We start from the raw sequence: 12,596 nt of genomic DNA on the forward strand, positions 1-12,596 counted from the left end.
AGAATATAGCTCTAATTTAATAAATGCTTCTAGCAGTTGACAAACATCCATGAGGTGTTTCTTTACACATCCTCGCGTGTTGGTCGTTGTGATTCTCCGAAATAGACTTCACAGTTTAAGGACATCTGAACTTGTGGAAGAGAAAGATGTTCTATACCTCAGAAGTTATTTATTAGCTCTGCTTGGGAATGTTTGAACTGGAATTTTAAAATATGCACATCAGTTAACTGGCATGTGAAGGCCTAGCACATGTAAGTGCCTGTGTTTAGTACTGAGTGGCCTTGCAAGAGAGGGAAGGGAATTCTTCTTTTGTTCCTGGATGGAATGTAAACAAAGAAGGTAGGAACAAAGAAATGTGACATTTAACAAGAGAAAGATGTAGTTATTCTGAATGGCTCCTAGTCTATTAAAATGGATAGGCGTATATGTTGAGAATGAGGGATTAGAATCTTAAAGTAAGTGATAAAGACGTTGAGACATTTCAAAAATAAAGGCATTAGACCAACGGTTCATTAATGTATTTCAATGTATTTTAAAGCACACATCTAATGTACATGTTTAACACATTGAATACAAATGCATTTAATACAAAATACACTTAATGTATTCTAAAGCATGCATAATAAAAGAAAAAAGCAAAATCATTCTATGTATTAAAGACTATGATTATTGTAATAAAATTTCTTTTGATTGTATATTTTACTAATATATTTTTACATATAAAAAATAAATTATTAATTAAATTCTTTTTAGCCAGCCAATTGGCACACAAAATCATAAGCACTACAAAACTTAAATCACTTTCTTGCACAGAAAATCTCATACTTCTTTGATTTTCAGCAGTATCTACTCAATCTGTTTTAAAGTCTCTGCTTTAAACTTTTCTAGAACATTCATGCTGCTCCCCTATGTCCTAACCAGCCTTCCGAACTAATGGTTTCATACTCAGTGATTTTTCATGGATAGCCATGACATCTGAGGCCATGAAGAAGGCCCACGGTGTTGGGGTCACCTTAGGGAGACAGACGTCTGTCTGGCATCGTCAAAAGTAGCAGATGTCCAATGGAGAAACAGCTTCTGTCCCCTCCATACGCTTTTCCTATGTGCTTCTCTATGTATGCAAATGTCCTCAAGTCAAAACTGCCTTCCTCTCTAGATCTGCTTGCCTTTACTGCCCTGTGGCTTCCATTTAGCTGAATAATTATCTTAGTAATAATTAATGATGGTAATAATAACAATAACAGTAATGGCAACATTTACAGAGTGCTAAGTCTGTGCCAAGAACTTTGGTAAGAACTTATATTTATTCATTTAGTACCCTTGTGAGGTAGGTACAATTATTACAAAGTCTCATTTTACAGATGAGGAAACTGAGGCACAGAGAGGTTAGATAAAGTTCCGGAGGTAGCAGAATTAAGTACCAAGGGCAGGATTGGAGCTCAGGATAGGCTGCATAGCCCACACTCTTAACCGCCATGATGTTGCCTCCATGCTTGCGGTATTTTAAACATGTGATTTTTTTTTCTTTTAATTGAATTAAAATTTGTGTCTCTTATGAAAGAGAAGATGTTTTGGGTTTCCCTTAAGAAGTTCCCATAAATAGGTTCAAATAAGCAGGCTCTGTGCCCAGTGCCTTACTGGGGTTCCAAGAACTGCTGGTCTGCAGCTGGGGCCAAGGCTCCCCTCCAGGCACTCCTGGGCTCTGCGGGCAGCCCCGCCAGCTCTCTCCTCCCACATCTCATGCAAGATCTGCAGTGCTGGGGAGTGAAGGCAGCATTCCAGTTACTCTGTCACCCACTGGTTCAGAGAAATGGCCTCTTCCTGCCCTTAATATCCTCTCTCTCAAATTAATCACTAGCATTAAAAACTCTTAAAGATGTGCCTTTTTTGGAAGGCATCGGTTATTTTGCATCATGCCCACTCTCACGTTTGCTGAGTATGGGATTAAGTGTGAACAGCTGCATCCAGTTATGGACAAGGGAGAAAAAGGAGATTCACTTCTTTTGAATTCCAGGATCTTCTGGGAACACATGACCACAGCTCAACGTTTAGTCTTATTCCCGACAACCTAATGACACATTTCATCTTCAAACGTTGAGTGGAATTGTGATAGAGTTAAGTATTTTGAATAAGGGCCTTTGTTGTGAACAGCCTCTTACACTCAATCCCAGCGTATCTGGAGTTCTTTTTGACATTCAGCTTTTCTGGAGATCAAGGCTTTGAAAGAACAGGCAAGATTTCTGATTCATCTCTGCCTGGATTGAATGTTTTTGCAGGCATTAAGTAAAGGAGATTTTTCCAGAACCTTGAGTTATAGGAAAAAGAGTTGTCAGCCTTCCACTTCAGAACTCTGTGAGATTTCAAAAGCGTTAGCGATTGGGGCAAAAAGGTGAAGTCACGGACAGGTGTAAATTCAATTAAGATTATTTTAATTTTCCTTTCCACCAGCGCTTCATGGAGTCCACTTTCAAGTTCATACCTGACTTCATTAGACATGTAACTTTTGCTTAGGACAATGATCAGTCTTCGGCTCTTCTCTATCAGTGAGTGGATTTCATCCACAACAGCTGAAAAGGCAAGACGTGTCGTATTAATTTAAGAGAACTGAAAGGATCGTCATGAGATAAAAATCATTTTGCACAGTCCTACTTTATATTATTTAAATCTTAACCTTACTAATAAGTTTTTTAAGACAATCCATTTATTTTCAATTTTATATGCCTATGACAAACAATCATCTAGGACACAATAATAATAAACATTTAGCACTTACTCGGTGCCATACCTTCTTTTAAATTGTTTATGTACATTAACTCATTGAATCATCATGATGACCCTACGAAAAAGGTATTATTTTTACCCCCATTTTACAGACAAGGAAGCCAAAGCACAGAGTAGTTAAGTAACCTGCCCAGAGTTACACAGCTGGTAAGTGACAGAACCAGAATCCAAATCCAGGTGGAGTATATTTCCCCTACCATTATACTACCTTGCTTCTCTGTGTGCACAAAGGAGCACACTAAAATCAGAATTTAAGGATTGAAAGACAAATGAAAGACCAAAAACAAACCTAACCATTATTTTAGACCAGGGGCTGGCAAACGTTTTCTGTAAAGGGCCAGATAGTAAATATTTTAGGCTTTGCAGGTCACATTTTGTCACAAATACTCAACTCTGTTGTTGCAGCTCACCATATACACAAATGTCTGTGGCTGCATTTCAATAGGAGTGGCGGGTGGGATTTTGACCCATGGGTGGTAGTTTGCCAACCCCTGTTCTAGACCTCTGACCCTTCTCAGAGGTTTCAACCAAACCTAATTACAATTGAACGTACATTTTTTACTTTGATTTAAAAACTGAGAAGAAATCTCTTTTCAAAACGACTCCTAGAAAATAATGGAGATGTAGTAAAGTTGATGCAAAGGCAAGCATAAATGTTTCCTAAATATCAGTATGGCCTCTTAGATGCAAAGAACTGTCACACAAAAATACCACAGTGGTATATGCGCCTGACAATTCGCCACATTATTCCTTTTAAGAAGTTGTTTATCACTAAATAGTAGTATATTTTGTCTTTCTAGTTAGTCATATTTTCCCTTTCTAATTTGTAATATTGAAGGAAAAAATGCAACTCCTTCTTATTCACTGCTATAACTTCAGTGCTTGCTCAGAACTTGACACAGGGATGGCATTCAATGAATATCGAATGAATGAGTGAATGATGGTAACAATGACAACATTTGTGGTTTTTATTAATATTGGTTTTATTAATATTGTCCCATGACAAAGTAATTTGACACCAGATTTCAAATGCTCTGGAAGACTTCAGAAAAAAACAGAAAAAGCATGGAAATGTTACTATTTTTATTTTAATTTTAACCATAATTTGCTTCAGTATTTGTGCTATGGCCATTTGTATTCATATATTAACGCAAAACGTTGAATTCCATAACTATGATCTGATAGGAATCACCAATTTCCTCATTTATCCCTTTCCAGTTCTCCTATTTTCTACTCTAATTTTCTCACCAATATCAATGCAATAAAGAATGAGCATTTCCTGGTAGGAATTAACCTGTGTTTATAGTCCAAACATGGCTTATATTAGGAACTGGTTCTGCAGTACAAATATTCTCACTGTGGGTCATTGCTTAGATAAATGCCTCACGATAGCACCAACGCTGGACCTGGGTCTGAAAATGAAACTCCCAGTCCCTTTCTCCAGATTTTCAGAGAATCATGAAGTGAAAAGTATAGAGCCCAAGAGAAGAGACTATGGGAAGCAAACTGTTCTCTCGCTATTGATTATGTTGACTTACCTGGTTTAAAGGACTTTGTTCATTTGCTTGTAAGGAAAATGGGATCAGCTGTCTGTAGGGCTAGTGATTAATTTTTTAAAAAAGAAAATATCTCAAATATTTTTCTGTCTGGCATTCCCTTCTTACCTCCTCCAGGCATTACATCCCTTTCGAATATGCATAACTTATACCCAAAATGCTTCTCCAACACTCTGGGCAAAATCTCCACAGCAAAGCTGTACTCCTCTCCATTTTCAGGGCGACAGTCTTTTAGGTAAGACACAAAAGCGTCATATGTTTTTCCATCTAGGAGATAAGGTTGACTCTTAATTAGTGTGTAAACAAAAGTTTATTTAAGTACAAACTTGAGTGAACATCACAAATAATGAGTATAAAATCATTGAAAAAGAAAAATTAAATATAGTGTTGTTTATATTTAAACCTCATATACTAACCAAGCAACCAAGTAGCCAATGTTTCTTTAAGCATCTGCATTAAGACTCCCACTGCTCAACACCAGAGAGGGATAGAGAGAAATGAATACTGTAGACCAGGGCACTAAAAGAATTTAAAGACAGGCCAAAGAGCTCAAATATGCCCTCATTCCAGGAGTGGAAATCAAATCTCACTTTGGCTTACTCACGTCACTTAATCCTACCACCCTCCTAATTTCTACCCTCACAACGACCCCCAAGGAAGGGAAGATAGAAACAAAGCTGAATGTTGACCCTGGAGAGTGGGAAGAAACAACAGAGGTGATTGAAACAATATGATATAGGAATACATATGGTGATATTTAAAATACTATAAGATATTTGATGTCAAAAGGAAAACTTCTGATGCACTGAAAGGTTTTCACTGATCATAACATCTGCTCCTATTCAATTTTCCGATAATGAAACTATTCACATGGCTCATGGAACCAATTTTGGAGGAAACGAGTTACCTAAATAACAAAAACCATTCTCCTAACTAGGTGACTAAAAAATTATACAATTCTCTCTTTTAGCTTCATCCAATCTATTTGAAAAAGGCAAAGCAGACACATGCACCAACTTGAGAAAAGTTACAAAGAACACATTTGCAGAAGGAAAACAGGGTAACACAAACGAAACAAACAAAATAACCTGGCCAGGGAAGAAGGACTCATCCCCATGGACATGCTTTCTAAACGAAGAAAATTTTGAGTTGGGTCCTAGAAAATACAACTGATGCTGACTGGGATCTGTCGAGGGAGAAAGGAAGTGGTAGGGGAATGATCTGTCTTTATCCCATGACAATTGGTTAGATGGCAGAGGAGTTAGATTGATGCTTGGGTATTCATTGGGATTAATGAAATTGCTACTGAGTTAAAGGGTAATATTATTGGATTCTTTATTGTCATGTAATAGGATGAAACCATTCTACGTCCATGTCCTTTGTGGTACCACATCATTTGTGCTTAACAGCCCAACCCAACATCCTCAACAGTGGTCTGTCTAACCAAACGACACTTTCCCTTTCTGGCAAAAGCTTCTTGGATTCTATTGATACCTACACAGCATTCTGATTCAGCAGTTCCAGTCAGAACGTATTGTTGATTGAAAGCAATTGCTTTGTAGATTTGCAAGCATATGAAAGATAAGAAATTGTGGTAAAATTGCAGAATTACATAAATGTCAAAGGTAGAAAAAGTTGGTAAAAATAAAGCCAGTTATTAGTTAAATCAGAAAATAGGCCCCCTGAATACTTTTAAATTACTGTGAAATATAGCTATTTGCTGGTTAAGTAAGGGCTAGTGTTTCCACTGGCATTGTCATTTCGTCAGCGATGAAAACAGGCTCCAAGATGTAAGACAACTAAATCAGCACACTTTTTTAAAAGGCACACTTTTTGTCTTATAATTAGGATGTAACAGATTGCAATAAACCTGGAAGACAATTCCATAAAATATGTGTTTATATTATATATGATACAGCTTTGCTCTTACCCATGAAAAATTACTTTTTCAACTATTAATTGCTTTTAAATTTCTTATTTTAAGCAATTCTCTTTTTTAAATATAAATCTGCTACTTTATGTCACAATTTTATTTTAAATCCGTGTAACAAAAAGGTTAGTGGCTTTGAGAATTGACAGAGCAAAGGGCTCAAGATAAGGAATTTGAAAGCTAGTGGTAATTTTTTGTTTGTTTGGTTGGTGGGTTTTGTATAAAGGAAACCATCATTTGAACGAATATGTGGGATTACAAGAAGTCAGGTAGACTAATGCTTCTCAAACTCTGTGTAGTGAATGACCATGTTTTAATTGAAATTTGCTTTTTTTAATTCATTAGTTTCATTTCCAATCCTTCACAAACCAACACTAAACATACTCTCAGATACTGCAGCAATGTTAAGTTGCTATAAATGTTTGTATTTTTGTACTTATGTCTCCATTTCTGCCCTTTTCATAGACTTTATCTGTTCGTGGACCACACTTTGAGGAGAAATGATTTGGAGCACATCTCTAAATGTCTCTGTGTACTACCATATTGAGAGCTAAGGAGTGCAAATTAAAAAAAAATCAGTTGTAAATCAGGTCAAACACAGCTCAAGAGAAAAAAAAGAAATCTTAGTTGAAAATCAAAAAGAGAGAAATCAGTCAATGTCCATTTGAGGACAAATACTGGTCTATGCAAGCAGATGCTATTCGGAGAATATCAAATACAGACATCACTGTTGTTGCAACATCTCTCTCCATAGCAAAGTCGCACACGCATGCAGGCTCAAAGCCAAATTTATTAACTTTGCTAATTTTATATTGTTAAGTTATCAGTTGTAAATGTGAAAAATCTCTAAAAATCTCAAAGGAACTAATACAAGAATTTCGTTACAAATCGAGGTTAGGAAGTCTTTGTCCTTATGACTATAAAAGAAAAGACATTTCAGTACATTTTAAAAAGGCTTCTGCATAGCACACTACTATAACCAAAGTTAAAAGACAAATACAATCTGGGAATATTTGCATTTTATATTATAGGCTAACCTCCCTAAAATGTAAATAGCTCTTTGAAACAAATAGGCCAAAAAAAAAAAAAAAAAAAAAGCCATCAGCCCAACAGGAGAATAGACAAAGGATATGAATGGATACACTGAAAAAGAACATGCAAATGAGTCTTAAACAAATGGAAAGTTGCTCATGCTCCAGTATAGTAAGTGAAATGCAAATTAAAAGCACTTTGACATATAACATTTTACCTACCAAATTGGCAAAAATCCAGAAGGTTGTGAGTAAGGCTGTAGGAAAATATTTACTCTCCTCCTTTGAAGGTGGTAGGTAATATAGCAATAGGGAAAGGCAAATTGGCAGTATCTACCAAAATAACAGCTGCATCTGCCCTTGGTATTTCCAGAAATTCCACTTGGGTGAATTTTTCCTTCAGATATACTGCACACACATGAAATAATGACTGTATAAAGCTATCCATCCCAGAATTTTTGTAATAACCAAAGATTGAAAACACCTGAATGTCCATCAAAAGGAGACTAAATAAACAGTGGTATTTCCACACAAATAAAATACTGTGCAACACTAAAAACTGAGGGACTTCTTTATAAAGTAGCATGGAACTGTATCTAAGCTATAGCAAAGAAAAGTTGAAAAGAGTGTGCATAATAAGCCAAGATTTGTTTTTAAAAAGGAGGAGTGGAGTAAGTATATTTATAGTCAGATATGCTATCAGTGATGGGGGAGAATGGGAATCACAGACATGAACCAAGCTGGGATGGGGTCTTCCTACTGTATAGGTTCTTAGACATTTTGGGTTTTGAAGGTTTTTTCCTACAAGCATACACACAAACACAGACATACAAAAACAAAGACAAGGCAATGGATTAGACTGATTTTCCCTAAATTCAATAATCCCCTCGAAACTTGAGGACTTCTAATCACTTTTTAGTATAGGGAAACTGAGGCATAGCATCACCAGGTAGACAGGGTAGTAGATAAAAGCCATCAGATCTAGGAGACTAGAACCTAGGTCATTTGGCGTCTGTCTCAGGGTTCTTACAGGTACATTATGCAGTCTCCTTTGCCAAGTTAAAATGATGAGCCATGATACAACTCAATTCATTTAATTCAACTTTATTGAGTGTATGCCCTACATAAGGTACCTAGGTGGGGTGTATACAGTGGCATCCAGATATACAGTTCCTGGGCTCAAGCATCTCACAGGGCATTTAGGAGGATATGACATACATACATGGAACAACTAGAAAACAATTTTTGGCACCATATACATAAGCACGAGAAAAGGCAGCACAAACAACATTCATAACGGATGGTATATGCAGAACAATTTTTCCCCATGGAAAACTTCTCCTACAGATTAAGTCAACAATATAATCAAAGTATGTTGAAGATTAATGGCTCCTTATTTGGTTTTTTAATGAGAGCATAAGAAAAGAAATCCCAGCATTACGATAATTGTTACCTGTTAATGTTTCATCTCTTCCCATTAAATGTCTATAAAATAAAACCAAGTCCACCCTATAAATGACAGCCACAACCACTAGGCACACTACTGCCACCAGGATCAAAGCGGCTATGATCATTCCTCTCGTGAAGACGTGGCCTGGGATATCAGCCATGTCTGCTAAATAGAAAAAGGAAAAAAAATTTAATCAGAGAAATGTTAGCAGTGTCCTCCGTCATCACACTGTGGTTGTCAGTTTTGACTTTAACACTAATCCGGTTGTCCACCCAATTGCTGACATGTTCCACTGAGTTACTCCGCTTTCCTGCCTTTGGTCTGGAATAATGATCTTTCTACTCAAATTTTTAAAGAATAAGAATGTATACAAGGATATTTAGAGACCTAAACTGAAAATGCTGTACAATAATGTATTCTATCTGTACCTGTGGAAATCAGATTTCTGGGGCGATAAGATACTAGGCTGAAATACAGAGGGACTCAAATCTAAGTCTCAGCTAGCGGGTTGAGAACATAAATAGAGATGCATAGTTTTGAGAGAGAGAGAACTCTGAACTGAGCTTGTGTGGGTTTGGAGCCTGGCTCCATCGATTATTTTGTATCCTAGAAAAAGTCACGGATGCCCCTAAACCTCAGTGTCATCATCTGTAAAATGAAGATAATCATAGTTCCCACTTCGCTTACAGGGTTGCTGCTTTGAGAAAGATTAAATGAGATATTACACATAAAGTAGTTAGCATAGTGCCTGGCATACAGCTCTCAGAATTTTAGCAAATTTTATGTATAAAAATGCCCTTTTATAATTAAGTACCCTTAAAATTGCATTTCCCAGATTTATTCAGTTTACTCTCATTATGGACAATATAAGATAATACAGAGGAATATAAAGAATAAAGTAATTTTTAACAACCACCCCACAATATGGTGATGGCCATGTGAACATGAAAGTATATTTCCTTCTGGGTTTCCCTTTTGTCCCTGAATGTTTACACTTAATTGAGATCACATGGCAGTCACTCTTTATTTCTGAATACTATAGTATTAGCATGTCAGTAGGTCATTAAAATTATAATTCGTATCCCAATATTTTTATTGATTGCAATTTTTCTTAAGTATACATAAAATCGCAATGAACAAATGCATATACATTTATCTGCATTTCTGATTATTTTCTTAGAATAGATTCCAATGGTGGGAGGATTTCTAGGTCAAAGAGTGAAAACATGCTTAAAACTTTTGGTATCTTAAATAGGACAATTTTTAGTGATTATCTTTCCAGTAAAATTAGGATGCAAGTAAGTAACTAAGGTTGTTTAATAAGTGAACTCTGAATAGACCCAGGCCCTGGGGTTCCAGTGTCTTTGAAAGGTCTACATAGTCATGACTATGCCACACATATACACAAACACACGTGTGCACACTGGCACCCAGTTCCTCCAGGGGCGTTGGTGGATTGTGAGACCCTGTTCCCCAGCCTACATTTGTGAGCATAGCAGGAGAAATGACAAGGGCAGAAGCTTCTAGGGCAGGGATAGGACAGTCCTGCACTGCTCTAAGAGGGCAGAGGTGGCTGTTGGCAACCAATCACCAAGAAACTCAGGCAAGGCAGTAGTTCCAACAAAAATAACAAATTTGAAAGCCTCACCCTCACAAGTGCATAGACAATAGCATAGGCATTCACACAGGGTTTGGGGGACACCTGTGACAATTCCCGTAGAAGTTAAGAGCACAGACTCTAATTAGGTCTGAATGCCAATACCTTTACCTGCTGTGACTCTGGGCGAATTTCTTCACTTATAAAAGCTTGTTACCAAGATTAGATGAAATCATGGGAAGAGACCAGCACAAAGCCTGTACTGAATGTTGGCTATCACTATCGCACATGGTGGAGGGACAGCTCTGCGTGTACTAGGTGAGCTGCCAGAGGGCACCAGGACAGCAGAACTATCAAGGGTGGCCTCTGGCATTAGGCTCTCTCTGCCCCACTCCTTCCATTTCTCATCAAAGCCAAGGCACAGACATCTGTGTGTGTGTGAGGCTCTCTCTGTGTGTTTGTGTGTGTCTGTGTGCCTCTCTCTGTCTTTCTGTTTCTCTCTCATTTCTCTCTGTCTTGTTCTTTCTGTGTCTCTGCCTCTCTATCTCTATGTCTCGGTTCCTCTCTGTCACTGTGTGTATCTCTCTCTGTCTCTCTCTCATTCTGTCTCTCTGCGTCTCAGCCATTTCTGAGTAGCTACTGAGCCACTGACCCTGGGCTGTGCAATTTTGGTAGAAGCTGGAAGTGGGTGACTCTATCAGGTGGGCACTGAAAAACTTTAAGAACCCACAGTGCAAGCTCACCCTACACTGATCTGCAAATTTCCCTCCAGATGCTCTGGGTGGAAGCACTGGGTATCCGCGGTTGCCCTGATTGCCTCCCCAGGGCCTCAGTCCCCAAAGTTCATGTCCCTAAGCTTCACCCACCTGCCTGCTCTGGCCCCCTGATTTCTACATGGGATTGGAAAATCACTGCAAGAACAAACTTTATGTTTTCATTCTCTGCTTGGAATCATGACACAGAGATTCCCAGCAGAGGCTGAGCACCAGTCCCGCCACTGAAAGCCTGTGACATAAGATGAATCACATCACCCCCAAGGAGCTGGGTTCTGGTGTGGCACGTGAGGAAGTGATGATCTTCCATGGGTCCCTCAGCAGCAATATGCTAAGTTTTCATAAACTTCCAAAAATAAAACTTTCAAACCTTTTTTCACCAAGATGAAGCTTTTGGTGTCTGTGCCTCCGTTGCCAGTCACAGTGCAATTATATAAAAAATTGAGATTATTTTCACTAATATTCTCAATTCTCAATATTTTTGAAGAATACAATTTGCCTTCTGAAGTCCTATAAGAAAGTAAAATAATTTAGCAACAGGCTTTGTTCATCAGCAAAATTACCTATGAGAGGGGAATTCATATGTTTAAAATACCCAAAGGCAGCTACCCTGTTGACTATGCTGTATGTTCCCTTTCTGGTGGGTACTTTTTTGTTGTTGTTATTGTTGTTTTTTAATAATATGCCAAGAGGCTGTATCTGGTGGATGCTTTTAAAGGTAGACCACAATAATCCTCCTGCTCCTTTGTGGAGCACCAGGACTGGTGGAAACAGCCCTCCGGAGGCAATCCGGGGACGGCATTGTCACTACCTAGAACTAAAATGTGGGAAGAAAGGATGCTAAGTTGAAAACGTAAGAAAATATTCTCTGTCTCAATTACTTTCTCCCCTCCTAACTGCTTGTTCTTCCCACAGAAAGGTCTCCACTAATTGTGACAAGGCTGTAAGTTGTTTAGCGTAGAAACAGATTCATATCAAGTTTGGTCCATTCAATTCCAGAGATTATTTTTATTTTGTTAAATTTAAAAAAAAAAACAAAAAACCAAAAAACACTATTCTCAGACACCCCCAGGCACAGGAGAAATACCGGCTAATGCCTTGCAACAACTACTGGCAGTAAACTCTCTTCCTCTTCCTCAAAGGATTCAAGCTGTCTTGTGGTTGTGTGAAGCAAACACTCATGACATCTACTTCCCCCGCCAGTGACAGGCTCGGAGGGGCTGCACGTCAGCACAGCCAGGCGTGGCCCCCGCATGCCTGAGTGCCTAGCAACAAGTGTCTCCTGTGCCTGGGACATGGACCTTACTGTAGCCTCCAGCTAAGTACATTTTATAGCCATTCTGTACAGAAGTCATCCATCTGAAAATAGCAACCATCTAAAACCAATGAAAACCAGAAGACACAAAAGGCCACTGAGAAGTCAAAACAGATGACATAAAAAGTATGTGGTATGAATCCAACTATAAAGAAAGACCTCC

General features: G+C 38.1%; 1 protein-coding gene across 2 annotated transcripts in view; it reads right to left on the minus strand.

Moving 5' to 3' along the window:
* Window positions 1-1,738: 1,738 nt before the first annotated feature.
* The window catches only part of IL18R1 (interleukin 18 receptor 1), a 30,754-nt gene continuing 19,896 nt past the window's right edge, over window positions 1,739-12,596 (minus strand). The window contains exons 7-10 of one of the 2 annotated variants that reach the window (XM_012641915.1): window positions 11,489-11,628; window positions 8,752-8,910; window positions 4,446-4,604; window positions 1,739-2,567 (exon numbers count right to left, since the gene is read on the minus strand). In XM_012641915.1, the coding sequence (XP_012497369.1) occupies window positions 2,212-2,567; window positions 4,446-4,604; window positions 8,752-8,910; window positions 11,489-11,628 (814 nt within the window). In that variant the 3' untranslated portion in view covers window positions 1,739-2,211. Of the gene's footprint in view, window positions 2,568-4,445; window positions 4,605-8,751; window positions 8,914-11,488; window positions 11,629-12,596 lie in introns of both variants that reach the window. The other variant, XM_012641916.1, reaches the window with a different exon arrangement.

This window comes from Propithecus coquereli, unplaced genomic scaffold, assembly GCF_000956105.1.
Source record: "Propithecus coquereli isolate 6110/MARCELLA unplaced genomic scaffold, Pcoq_1.0 Scaffold171, whole genome shotgun sequence".
Taxonomy (NCBI): Eukaryota; Metazoa; Chordata; class Mammalia; order Primates; family Indriidae; genus Propithecus; species Propithecus coquereli.